This window comes from Eumetopias jubatus, unplaced genomic scaffold (genome assembly GCF_037043125.1).
Source record: "Eumetopias jubatus isolate StellerSeaLion01/CBP00866 unplaced genomic scaffold, mEumJub1_p1.0 scaffold_9, whole genome shotgun sequence".
Lineage (NCBI taxonomy): Eukaryota > Metazoa > Chordata > Mammalia > Carnivora > Otariidae > Eumetopias > Eumetopias jubatus.
The window spans coordinates 113,061,873-113,074,259 of NW_028274815.1; the positions used below are offsets into that span (position 1 = coordinate 113,061,873).

General features: G+C 55.0%; 1 protein-coding gene across 1 annotated transcript; it reads right to left on the bottom strand.

Moving 5' to 3' along the window:
• Positions 1 to 915: 915 nt before the first annotated feature.
• On the bottom strand, positions 916 to 12,164 carry FAM110A (family with sequence similarity 110 member A). The gene is made up of 2 exons (XM_028118499.1): positions 11,957 to 12,164; positions 916 to 2,444 (listed from the first exon to the last, which is right to left on the bottom strand). The coding sequence occupies exon 2, from the start codon at positions 2,347 to 2,349 to the stop codon at positions 1,462 to 1,464; it is 888 nt and encodes a 295-aa protein (XP_027974300.1). The 5' UTR covers positions 2,350 to 2,444; positions 11,957 to 12,164; the 3' UTR covers positions 916 to 1,461.
• Between the last annotated feature and the right edge of the window lie 223 nt (positions 12,165 to 12,387).

Below are 12,387 nucleotides of genomic sequence, written 5' to 3' on the forward strand. Positions count from 1 at the left end.
ACCAGCCAGGCCCAGCCCAATCCCCTGGGGGTTGATTGTACACTGTCAGACAGACAGACAGACAGACAGCTGGGCTGACCTGGATGTTTGTCAACAGCCCAACGGAAATCTCCTCTTTATGCTTAAAATAAAACTTATATCAAACCTGTCACCAGGGCCCCCATTAGAGCTTCCTGTTTCTGAGTGCTGCAGCCGATACAGCCTGCGGGAGGAAACACCACCCACCCCTTCCCCACTCCCACCCCGGGGGTGGGCAGAGGCCACCCAGGCTTTCACTCTTTGCGTGCCCGGCCCTAGCCCCAGCTGCACTACCAGCCAAGGTGGTGTCTCCTAGCAGGGAACCTGCCTGGAGGGAGACAGGAAGGAGCTGAGACCTCAAAGCCCAGTGCCAGCCCCCTGAGGCCCAGAGACGGAGACTGGCTTATCCCAGGTCACCCAGAGTTGGAGGCAAGGCCACCTGTTTTGTGCTGACCACCCCAAGTCCCTCTTCCTCTAAGATCTCCTGCTTCCAACCCCCCGTCTACAGCCTCTGTCACCTCCAGTTCAGGGTCTGTGCTCTTTGAGCTTCCTGCCCCCTTGGGAACTGGGCAGCGATGGGAAGGATCCATGCAGCCATCAGCTTTTCCCCTGCAAGCTCCCCTTCCTGATGCAGGGGAAAGACCTCAGTACCGGCTCTATCCAGATTCACTCTGTGGCCAGACCCAGTTTCCTCCACCATGAAGGACACCTGCAGGCCAGCCGGGGGGGTTATGAGAATCCCCTCTCAGGTCTCAAGTCTCAGGCTGGGCCAAACACTGACCTCATGCCCCTCTCCCAGATCCTGGGATGAACAATTACGGAGTTCTGAAAGCCCCACCCCAAGATGTCTCCCTCCCCTTCCCCTTGTGAACACAGAAGAGTCTGATGACCCAACCCTCGAAAAACAAGCATTTGTGTTTATTAACCAAAGGGAGGGAAGTCGGAGCAGTTCAGACTCCCACCAGCCCCTCCTGTGGTCTACCCACCTAGGCCAGGCTGCCAAGGCCCTGCCTCCACCCAGAGCAAGTTCCCAGGGAACCAGGACCCACTGGGAAAGGAAGAGGAAGTCAGCAAAGGTTAGAGGCCAAGGAAGAAGGAAACAGAACCACTAGGTAGGCCTAGTGAGATCCTCTGGCCCCTCACTCTCAGTGGAGAAGGCTAAGGGCCCCAAATCCAAACCCACGAGAAGAACCAGGCAGGACTCATGTCAAAACCCCTACACGTGAGGGGTAGTGGGTGGCCCAAGGTCAAAAGGCAACTCTCTCCAGGGTCAGTTCTTGCCAGACAGATGCTGGTCCAGCCTCTGAGCCTCTGCCTCCATACCAAGTTCACACAAGGCAGCAGCCTCGGGTCTGCCCCAAGCCAGGGAATGGATGCAGAGGTCAAGGGGCCAGTTGCCTCTCTCAGATCTGTCCTGTGGCAAATGCCGAGTCCAGTGGAGGCCTAGCCCTCAGCTGCTGGGGCATCCCGCGCCTGCCGCAACCCGTACAGCCACTTGATCACACGGGCGTTGCGCTCCACCACTGACACACCATAGGGGACACGCTCCCGGGCCCGCTCCTCAACAGTGGCAGAGCTGCGGCGCGAGCAGTCCCCCTCAGAGCTGCCGGGCCCAGCACTGGGCCCGGCCAGTGAGACGATGTCTGAGCTGGCCCGAGCCAGGTGGGCCACACCCAACCCCCGGGCCTCCTCGGGGTCCAGGCCGCAGAAGTTAAAAAATCGCTCCAGGTCAGCTGCTGCCCTGGAGAAGCGCTCACTCAAATCTGACTTGGAGCGCTGCAAACCTGGGGGCCGGGCTGGGCTGGATGCGGTGGCAGTGCCTGGCGATGGGCAGGGCCGGGCAGGTGAGGCGGGCAGGGGACGGACATCCACTCGGCGGACAGCAGCCGTACTGGGTGGCGGGCGTGGAGGGGTGGCTGGGGGCACCTGGTGGGCTCCTTCGGTCCGTCCAGGGGTACGGCTGGCCTCGGCAGGGGACGCAGGACTATCACACAAGTCTATGAGGCTGCTAAGGATGTCCAGGTCCAGCTGGGGCCGGCGGCCAGGGCCAGGCAGGGCTCGGCGGCTAGGTGTGAGCACTGTGCGACGAGTCCCAGGGCTGAAGAGTGGCTGTTTGGACAGCAGGGGCTGCACAGGTTCCTGGCGGGTGTTGGCCACATGCAGGCTCTTGACGTACTTGGCCTTGTCGGCCTCCAGGCGCTCCACAGCACTAGGTTTCCGGGCTCCACCATCTGCTGGCCTCCGTAGCAGGTAGCCGGGGACTTTGGTCCGCAGGCGAAAAGGTAAGGCAGAGGTGTCCCGGGCTCCCGGAGTCAGTGTGTCCACAGGCATGGCTGTTACATACCCCAAGGGCTTCGGTCTGAGGAGACCGGAGAAACGAGGAGACAGATCGAGGCAGAAAGTTGGCAGCTGGATGCTGGCAACGGCTACAGGGGAGGAAAGAAAAGAGGCTGAACTCGCTCAGACAAAGGCTCAGCGAAGACTGAAAGGGGCTGAAGACGCCTTTCCTATTAAAAGGTAATAGCCACGCCCCTGGTTCAAAGGGAGCCAATCAGCAGACAGAAGGTCACCACTGTTGGGCCTGTGACTCCACCCACATCCCGCCTCCTTCTCAGAGGACCAGGCCCAGCTGAGGCAGAGAGAAAATAAAAAAGTGCCAAAGACGTGAGCAGCCCGGGCAGAAAAGACAGGGCAAGGCACGCTTTAAAGGAAGCAAAGTGGGCTCCAGGCCATATGCTGGGCACCAGCCAGCTTAACCTCAATGGGTCCCCTTAACAGCTCTATTTTGCAGATAGGGAGCTCAACGATTAAGCTAACCCACCAAGTTGGGGGCTCTGCCCCCTTACTTCCAAGGGGGGAGGTGCTGGTGCACCTCGTGACCCAGAGAAAGGACTCCAACCCCACACGCTACCTGGACTGTCCCCAGAGAACCTGCTACCACCTCCCACCCTTACCCACCCAGGCAGGAAGCTGTCCAGTGCTATTCACCCGTCTAGACATGCCAGGCCCCAGGCATAGCAGTAAAGCTGGTGGAGGAGGAGTGTAGAAAATCTCCAGCCCCCACTCCAGTGAAGTCCAGACACTCATCAGCTTCCAGTATGGGACTTCAATGCCAGGCCCACAATGATCCAAGGATGCCTGTCAGCTAGAAATGTCAGCCCTGAGCTATGCTGTTCCAAGAGAAGCCAGAAAAGCCCACAATCACACAACCCTGCTTGAGAGCATCCAGCAGACCCTGGATCTGCCAGCAGCCAGAGGATGGGCATCCATGGACAAGGGGGCCCACACCCAGATGCACAAGTGTCCACAGGATCACCTAAGCATCAGGCCAGCCCTGATCCTTTTTCCAAGAAAGGGCTAAAGACACAAAGTGTCCCCAGCCAACTCTCCCAGGGATGGGCCAGAAGAAAACCTACCGACCAAGTCCTGAAACTTCTCTTCTGTAAAATGAGAGAGGAGGACTTGATCTAGGTAAAGTCCTTGTCATCTACACCTGTGTTGTCTAATTTAATGGCCACTAGCCACATATGGGTACTCAACTTAGCTTTAAATTAAATGAAAACTTACACTTCAGTTCCTCAATCACACTAGCCACATTTCAAGTGCTCAACAGCCACTATACTGGTCACTAGAGCAGACAGTGCAGATCAGAGATGTCCATCCATAGCCGAAAGCTATACTGGACAGCCCCACGTGGTCACCCAGAATGACAGGAGGAGAGTCTGCATCGGGGTAGGAAGGCAGGGATCCCTACTGTGTGCTAGACATTTGACACCATCCTCTTCTGGAATCCTCCAACAAGCCTGTGAGAAGGGTCACTGTCATCTCACTTTATAGTTGGAGAAACTGAAACTAGAGAAGTGACCATCCTAGGTCCCAGAGCTGATAAATAAGACACAAATTCCTATGAGGCCTAATTCACTCATCTATTACGTTTATGTCATTTTACACTCTGTTCTTCTCATTCCCCTAAAATAACGGCTCCATGAAGGCAGGGAGTTTGTCGGTTTTGCTCACTGAATCTGTTTTGGGACATTGCTTTCGACACATAATAGGTATTCAATAAACTGTTATTGAATCAGAGTGTCCATGGGGGCGAAATGTGAACAGAAAGACCTTGGATAAACCAGAGAGGGACACACTCAACCCACTGCAGACATATGGGTCCAAGGTGGTAGGTTATGGAATGTGCTAGGAAGCTGGAAATCCAGATGGGCATGAACACTCTAGATTCTTAAATCTCAGCATATCCGCCAATAATTTTTAAAACATGCATGGATGGAGCAAACAAACACGTCTGCAAACAGATCTGCTCTCCCCACCTCAATCTAGCCCCCAGTCTGAGAACTCTGCAGGGGCAGCAATGGCAAGTTAAGAGAACCTTGGGAGCTGTCAGCCCAGAGCCAGAGCTGTTCCCAAGGTAGAAGAGATGGAGTAGATGGGAAAGTAAGGCTGCCCCACTGGGACGACCCCCAGGAGACCTGAGGCAAGAAGGGTCTGACAGGAAAGGCAGCCCTGTTGAGCCCTGCCGAGGTAACTAGACTCTGCCCCACCCCTGGGGCCTCCGCCTACCAAACCAGTCCAACCCGTTGGCGGCGGCGATTCCCTCCCGGGCACCATCCGGGGAAACAGAGGGAAGAAGGAGGTCAGATGGGCAGGGCCAGGGCAGAAACCCCGCGCCCTCGGACCGACCTGCTGGCCACAGGGGCTCCCCCCGCGGCCCGGACACACACAAGGAGCCAAACCCGGCTTGGGGGCCGCTGGCCAGCTCGCCCACCTGCCCGCTGTGCGCCTCGCTCCAGCAGCTGCGCCTCTTACACACTTGGGTTCCTTATCTGAAATGCGGTTAAAAATAGACCTGAGCCTCCAGGTCTCCTGGAGGATGGATAGATAAAACAGGTCGAGGACTTCCGCAGCATCTGACCAAAAGGCTGCGCTCCAAGAACTGGGCTCTGGGTTTTTATCATGACTCTGACGACCCAACTCCCAGATCGCGCCCACCCCCACCCCGGCGGGGTCTCTAAGCACGCTCAGGACCGCCGGAGTCGGAGCCGCAGACAAAGGAGGCACGTGATAGAAGCTAATCCTAAAATGATCTGATGAGCCCCATTTCACAGGTGGGCAAACGGAGGTGTGGAGCCTCTTGCGAGTTAAAGCCGGGGTCCCAGTCCCCGGGTGGGACTCGTCCTCTCTGAGGCCTCCTCTCATCGCCAACGCCCCACCCACGTATTTCAAACGCTACCCACAAATGGCCCCCAGAGCGGCAACCGTGAGCCTTTCTCCTTGTCACCATACCCCCCCTTCCCACCTGCTTCCCTGGAGACAGCCTTAGGGGTTGGGGGAGCTCAGATGCTCGCTCTGGCTTCTGCCCTAACCCCCTTCGGGGCAATCTTGAAGACTCCCAGCGGCGGAGGAGGCCGCGAGCCCGCCGGCGCGCTGTGTGACTCTGGACGCTCGCCGCCCCTCTCTGAGCCGGGGTCCACCTGGCTCTTAAAAGCTGGGGGGCTGACGGCAGGATTCCTCCGGGCGGGAAGGCGGGCCCCTGCCCTGTCCCCGCCTTCCCGAGAAGGGAGGGCTGGCCGGGCAGCCCCCTACCCTGGCCCGGCGCCACCCGCCCGCACATACCTGGCTGCGCGCGCGCCGCTACAGATCGCTCCTCCGGCCCGGCCCACCTGGAGCTCAGGTAACACGCGTTTGCGCAACTTCCGGCGCCCGGCCCCCGGCAGGTGAACCCGCCGGCCCAGGTATTACCCGAAAGGGAAGAACGAAAGCCGGGCAGGGGCGGGAACCTGAGCGCTGGCGCGCCGGCAGTGGGCTCGCCTCGGCGCGGAGACCTGGTCCCAGCCGCCCGACCTACCCCAGGAAGGGGTCCCGCGAGCCGGGGCCGCCCACCTCACAGCCGCACCGGCCACACCCGCAGTTCCCGCGGCCTGCAAGGGCACCCTTGGAGATGGCAAAACCGAGGCCTCCTCCGCCACAGCCGCAATGCCCGCGTTAATGTCGACTGTGCCAGGCACGAGAAAGTGCTGTTCCTGGTTTTAATTAACCCATTTTAATCTTCCCAACAACCCCTATGAGGTAAACTCTATTATTATCCGCATTTGACTAATGGAATCCTGAGGCTGAGACAGGCTGAGCCAGTTGCCCAAAGTCACCCTGAGGAGTCCGATCTGGGCACTTTCCCTCTAGACCAAGCCTGAGTGCCACCCTTTCTACCTGTGTGTCCCTGAGCACATTGCTGGACCCCTCTGGCCCTCCATTCTGCCAAGTGATAAGAGTCTCACCTTCCAGGCCAGGTCAGTGTGAGTTCTTACCGTCTGAGAGTGCATACAGAAACCCTGTGCAAGCTGTGAACATTTTGTAAAAACGGCAACAATAGTAATAAGAATAACTGGAATTTTGGAGTTCTAGGCACTGTATTTATATAAGTCTCTAGACATCCCCGCCCCCCATAGGGGAGGAACTATTTAATCCCCATTTTACAGATGAGAAGACTGCAACACTGCAGGAAGGAATCCTTGGGAGGGACATGATTGTCTCCTCTGCCAACCCAAGCCCTATCATGTCACTTCAGGTGACACACTTGATTAGGCGTTTCCATTGGGATCCTGAGGCCCAGAGAAGGAAGTGCCCACTAGCGTCGGGTCTGAGCCCAGGGGAAGCCAAAGAGGGCCCAGTTGCATGTCTGTGCCCAGTGGGGGCTGCACCCAGATTGGGATGGAGGGCTATGAGGGGACAGGAAGTGACTCAGAAAACAACTCTCCTCCCCCTGGGAGTGAGTCAGCTCTGAGGCCTCCTCCAGGCCCTGGAGCCTGATTTTAGGGGAATGAGGGAGGCCAGCCTAAAGACCATCATTCCCCACAATGTCCTGCTGGGTCCCTCTGCCTGGCCCTCTACTGAGGCAACAATGGGGGGGGGGGCAGGGGATAAGATGGGGGGAGGGCTCAGTTAGGCAATAATAGTAGTAAAAGCAGGAAACAATAACATTTTCATAATATAACAGGGAAGAAATGTTCTAAGTGCTTTCTCTGTACTTGTCACTGTTCTAAGCTCTTTATATATGTTGACTCATTGAATCCTCACACTCACCCTGAGGTACTCCTATTACGCTCATTTTACAGTTGAGAAAACTGAGGCACAGAGAGGTGGGGCCACTTGCCAGAGGTCACGTAGTTGGTAAATGGCAGAGCCAGGATTTGAACCCAGGAACCACTCACCAAAAGACTCTCTAGCCTCCCTCTCTGGGCCCCAGAGGGAGAAACCACCTTAGGAAGCATTCCTGGCTGTGGGCTGCGGTCTCAGATTCCTCAGTTGTAAAATGGGAGCAAGATGGCAATATTTTCCCAACAGAAATTAGATCTCTTATGGCTCCAGATCACCTTAGAATAAGTCCCAAACTCTCCACTTGGTCCTCAGGCCTTCCAGGATCCAGTCCCTGCCCTCCACTCCCACCTCATCTCCAGGCTTTTCTGCCCCAGCCACAAAGCTCTCCCTGCTGTTCCTGAACATTCCAAGGTCTTTCCTGCCTCAGGGCCTTTGTACCATCTGTTCTCTGCTTAGAACCTCTTAGCGCACCTCCTTCAGGTCTCACCTCCTCAGAGAGGCCTCCCTGACTACCCTGAGGCTCCTGCCAACTCTCTCACCTGGTTGTTCCCTTCCACACATTCATCCCACGCTGTCATTTTAGATATTCACTTATCAATCACTCGTTTCCTATTTCTTTATTTTCATCCTCCAGGGACCAAGCACACAGGTGTGTGCAGGGCACACCAATGACTAAGTGCCAGGACTGGAACCCAGGCCACCTCAAAGACCAAGGCCCTTCAGCACCAAGCCTCCTCCCAACCCCCAGTCCCACCCCAGGGGTTCTCCCTCCTCTCTCTCCACTCCCCTCCAGCCTCAAGTCACCCCTAGATGAGCCATTTTTTCCCTGGAGACATCACGTCCAAATCTTTGCACATGAGGGGTCTGCTCCTACAGTGCCCTTCCCCACTCCAGCCTCACAGCCACCTCTGAAGCATGGACTCTGGGACCAGCCTACTGGGGTTCAAATCCAGCTCTGCCCGTGATTAGCTATGAGACCTTGGGTAAGATAGTCAACTTTTGCAGGCCTCGGTTTCCCCAACTGTAAAACAGGACCTGTAACAGTGCCTCTCTCCCAGCCTGTGCGTGACAAATGCCACCAGAATGTGACTCTGAGGTGCCCAGCTCCTGGGTGAGGACTTCACCACCCAGAATGTTGACCCACTTCTCTCAGAGTTTACAAATCTAAGCACGCAGGGCCACTTCAACACACGTTTCTTCAAAAAAAGTGTACAAATGGCCAATAGGCACATGGAGAGATGTTCAGCATCATGCGTCATTAGGGACACATAAATCCAAACCACAGTGAGATAACATGTCACATCCATCAAGATAACCAATATCACAATAAGCAAGGAAAAAAAAACCCAAAAACCACAAAAAAAAAAAAATCAAGTGTTGGTGAGGATATGAAGAAACTGGAACCCTTGTGCCCTGTGGGTGGGAATATAAGGTAGCGCGGCCACGGTGGAAACAGTATAGCACTTAGGAAAAATTTAAAAGGCATTACCATAGGACCCAGCAACCCTACTCGTGGGTATATACACAAAAGCACTGAAACCAAGGACTTGAACAGATATCGTACCCCAATGTTCATAGTAGTATTATTCACGATAGCCCAAAGGTGGAAGCAACCAAGTGTCCATAGACAGATGGACAGATGAACATAGGATGGAATATTATTTAGCCTTTATAAGCAAGGAGGTTCTGACACCTGGTACAATACGGGTGAACCTTGAAAACATTACACTAAATGAAATAAGTCAGACGCAGAAGGATAAATATTGAGAAAAAAAGGGCAAATATTATATGATTTCATTTACATGAGGTACCCAGAGCAGTCAAATCCACAGAGACAGAAAGTAGAAAGGTGCTTTCCAGGGACTGGGGGGAAGAGAAAATGGGGAGCTGGTGTTTAATGGGTACGGAGTTCCCATTTAGGAAGATGAAGAAGTTCTGGAGGTGGATGGTGGTGAGGTTTGTGTACAGTGTAAATATACTTCATGCCACTGAACTCTACCTTACAAGTGGATAAAACGCTCAATTTTACGTTATATATATTTTTCCAAAAAAAAGAAAAAGAGAGTCCAGAGTCTGGAGTCAGAACCCCCAGATTCGCATTCCTGCTCTGGATGACCTGGTCCAAGTTGCTAAACCTCTCTTGCATTCGGTTTCCCTTTGTAAGGTGGAAAAAATAGCAGCGGTAACTACCTGACATCATAGAATTGAGGGAATTAAATGAGTGCATGCTTATAAAGTAACTTGGCACACAGTAAGTGCTCAGGAGGTGTTAGTGATTGTTTATTCTTCGCTGAGGGGGCAAGAGGTGTGGTTTCGATGTTTAGAATTTTCATGACATTCTGTACCCCCACCCCACCCCTTCTTTCCACCTGTTTCTCTCTTTCTGTTCAGTAGAAGCCAGGCCCTGACTTGGGTGGAGACAGGGAGGCCCTCACCTGCCCCAGGGGAGGATCAGGAAGGCTCCAGGCAGCAGGGAGGGGGCCAGCCAATAGGGCAGCCCAGCTCGATTTCAGCCCAGCTGTCCGGGTCAGAGACACCCAGCTGGGCATCCTCCAGGGCCACGCCAGGCCCCATGCTATTTCTGGAGTCTCCCCAGACACTCATGCCCTGGACTGCCTGCAGTCAGCCTTGCCCAGGGCACCCCTGCACACATCTCAGTGGGCTGAAGGAGGGCTGTGGGCACAGGTGCCTGAAGCACTGGTCTCCTATCAGCCAATGGACAGCCCGATTCCGCCAACCCAATTATCTGTGCCTCGGTTTGTACCTGAAGTTGCAAAATGAGGACAAAGGGACTTGCAGTGGAGACACAGAGAGACCGCATGCATCGCCTCAGGGAAGGGCCCGGCTCACAAGGATGGGGAAGGTGGAGGTTGGGGCGGACTCACGGGCAAGTTCACTTCCTGTCCCGGACTGCCTTCTTCCCAGGCCTGAGCTCACCATCTGATCTTGGCCCGGAGATGTGAAGAAACTTGCCCAAAGTCACATGGCAAGCCAAGGACAGATCACAGACAAGGCAGTGGTCTTATGACTAAATATATAATCTGTAATGATTTATATATATATAATTTTTGAACCAGGTGCTATATGCCTGTGACTCAAAATTCAAAAACTATAAAGAGAATGAAGTAAAAATAAACTCCTTCCCACTCCTGTCCCCAGCCACCCAGTTGCCCTCCCTGCGTGCGCCCCTATAACCAGCCAATTGTGTGTCCTTCTAGGGAGATTTTAGGCAGATACAAGGAATAATGGGCATAAATTCTTTCTATTTTTTTTACAAGTATGGCAACACGTGTGTACTGTTTTCACCTTGCTCTTTTTACTCAATAAAATACATGTTGTTTCAATAATGTTAATATATTATTAATTCTAACGTTATTAATATACTTAATAATATAGGTTGTTCAATAATATATGTGGAGGCACATCAGTACATAAAGAGCTGTCAGCCCCTGCTGATGACCACTTAGTGTACGTCCAGACCTGCCCTATTACAAACCACCCTGCGACGTCACTGCACCTACATCGTGTTGCCAAGAAGTGAGACAGCTGGGCTGGGGACGTGCTTGTGATCGTGACAGAGACACTGTATTGTGTTTCACAGAGGCTATGTGAGTTGATCTCCACCAGCAGAACACACAGCAAATAGTGAAGAACTGTCAACCACCTGCGTGGCCCAGTCGGTTGAGCAACTGAGTCTTGGTTTCTGCTCAGGTCATGATCTCACGGTCCTGGGATCGCACCCCCTTCCCCGGGGTTGGGCTCCCCTCTCCCTCTGCCCCTCCTCCCTTTCGCACACTCTCTGTCTGTCTGTCTCTAAAATAAATCTTTTTAAAAAATAATAACTGTGAGCTTTAGTTATTTTGATTAGAGGTCTGGCACCCCTCAATTTTGCCCTGGAGGTGAGGGCCTCACTTGCCTCACCCTAGCCCCTCCTCCTATCACATTCCAGTTGAGGAAGATAATCAACTCCCTAATAAGTGAAATACATAGGACATCAGATGGGTAAATGCCACCGGGAGAAACAAAATAGACAAGGGGGAGGGCAGGGCATATGAAGTTAATAAATATTTGTTGAAAGAATAAATGAAAGGCTTATTTTCTTTCTGAGTTCCCAGAGCATCCCCAGAAGGCAGGGCCTGGTCTAGGTCAGATGCTCCAGCCGGAGGGGTTGCGCCCCATCCTCAACTCCAAAGTCTCTGATGACACTTAGTGGCTTCAGGTTGAGTGGCTGCCTCTACCCATTCCCCCAACCTGGGGCAGATTCCCAAGAATCTAAAAGCGGCTCCAAGGGCCAGAGCACCTGCTGCCCACCTAGCATCTAGCCCATTAATGTCCGTCCTGCCAGATTCCCCCAGAGCAGCCCTCTGAGAGAGACAGCACTGCTGTGAGAACCCCGTGGGCAGAAGGACCCCAAACGAGCCTGAGTCCAACCTGTGGCGTTCTGGAGAAGAGAAGACAGCTGCCCAGAAGGGGCACCCAGAGGACGGTGCGGGAGCGCGGCCGGAGGGAAATGATCCAGCCAGGGCTCCTGGGCTTAGCACCCTTGCGTCTAAGAGGCTGAGAAGCTGGCCACCAGTTGCGTGTCTGGGCCTCTCAAGACAAATCTAGATCTACCCAGAGACTTCGAGGTGGAGCTGAAAGACCTGAATTGGATTCTCCGGCAGACCTCGCTGGGCTAGGACACTTGCCTCTCTGCCCCTCAGCGTTCTCCTCAGTGAAATGGGGTACCACCGCCTCCCCGCACGTAGGACGCGGGGAGGACGCCTACAGCAGGCGCTCGGTGAACGGAGCTCCCCAGACCCGGGCTCGCGCCCCAGACCACCCGCCCCCTCACCTGGAGCCCGCGCTAGGCGAGTCCTGGCTCCTCCGGTGCGGGTCTTGGAGAGGCTGACAGCTCGGACCCGGGCTGGGAATGGCCGCGCCCAACGCGGCTCGGAACTGCTGGGGACCCGCAGGGGCCTCTTCGGAGCTGCTGTGCGCACCCGAGATGGACAGGGCCACCTGACTGTCCCAAGGCCCCCACCAGAGCGGAGGTCCCAGGGGCGCAGAGGAAGGGGAAGTGAGCTCGTCGCTTCCCCCCCCCTGTCGCCGGAATGGTTTGCCCCGGACATCCTGATTGGTTCCTCGCTTCCGTTCGAACGCCGCGCCGCCCGGGTTGCCAGGCGACCGCTTAGCTTCTGCCCAGCTAGTGAGCGCCCCGCCCCGGCGCCCAGCTCAGCCCCCGCTCAGCCCCGCTGGCCTGTTCTTCCCGCGCCGCCACAGCTC

Bases quoted from the DNA above. Each gene is read 5' to 3' on its own strand.
- FAM110A (XM_028118499.1), bottom strand. From the start codon at position 2,349: ATGCCTGTGGACACACTGACTCCGGGAGCCCGGGACACCTCTGCCTTA.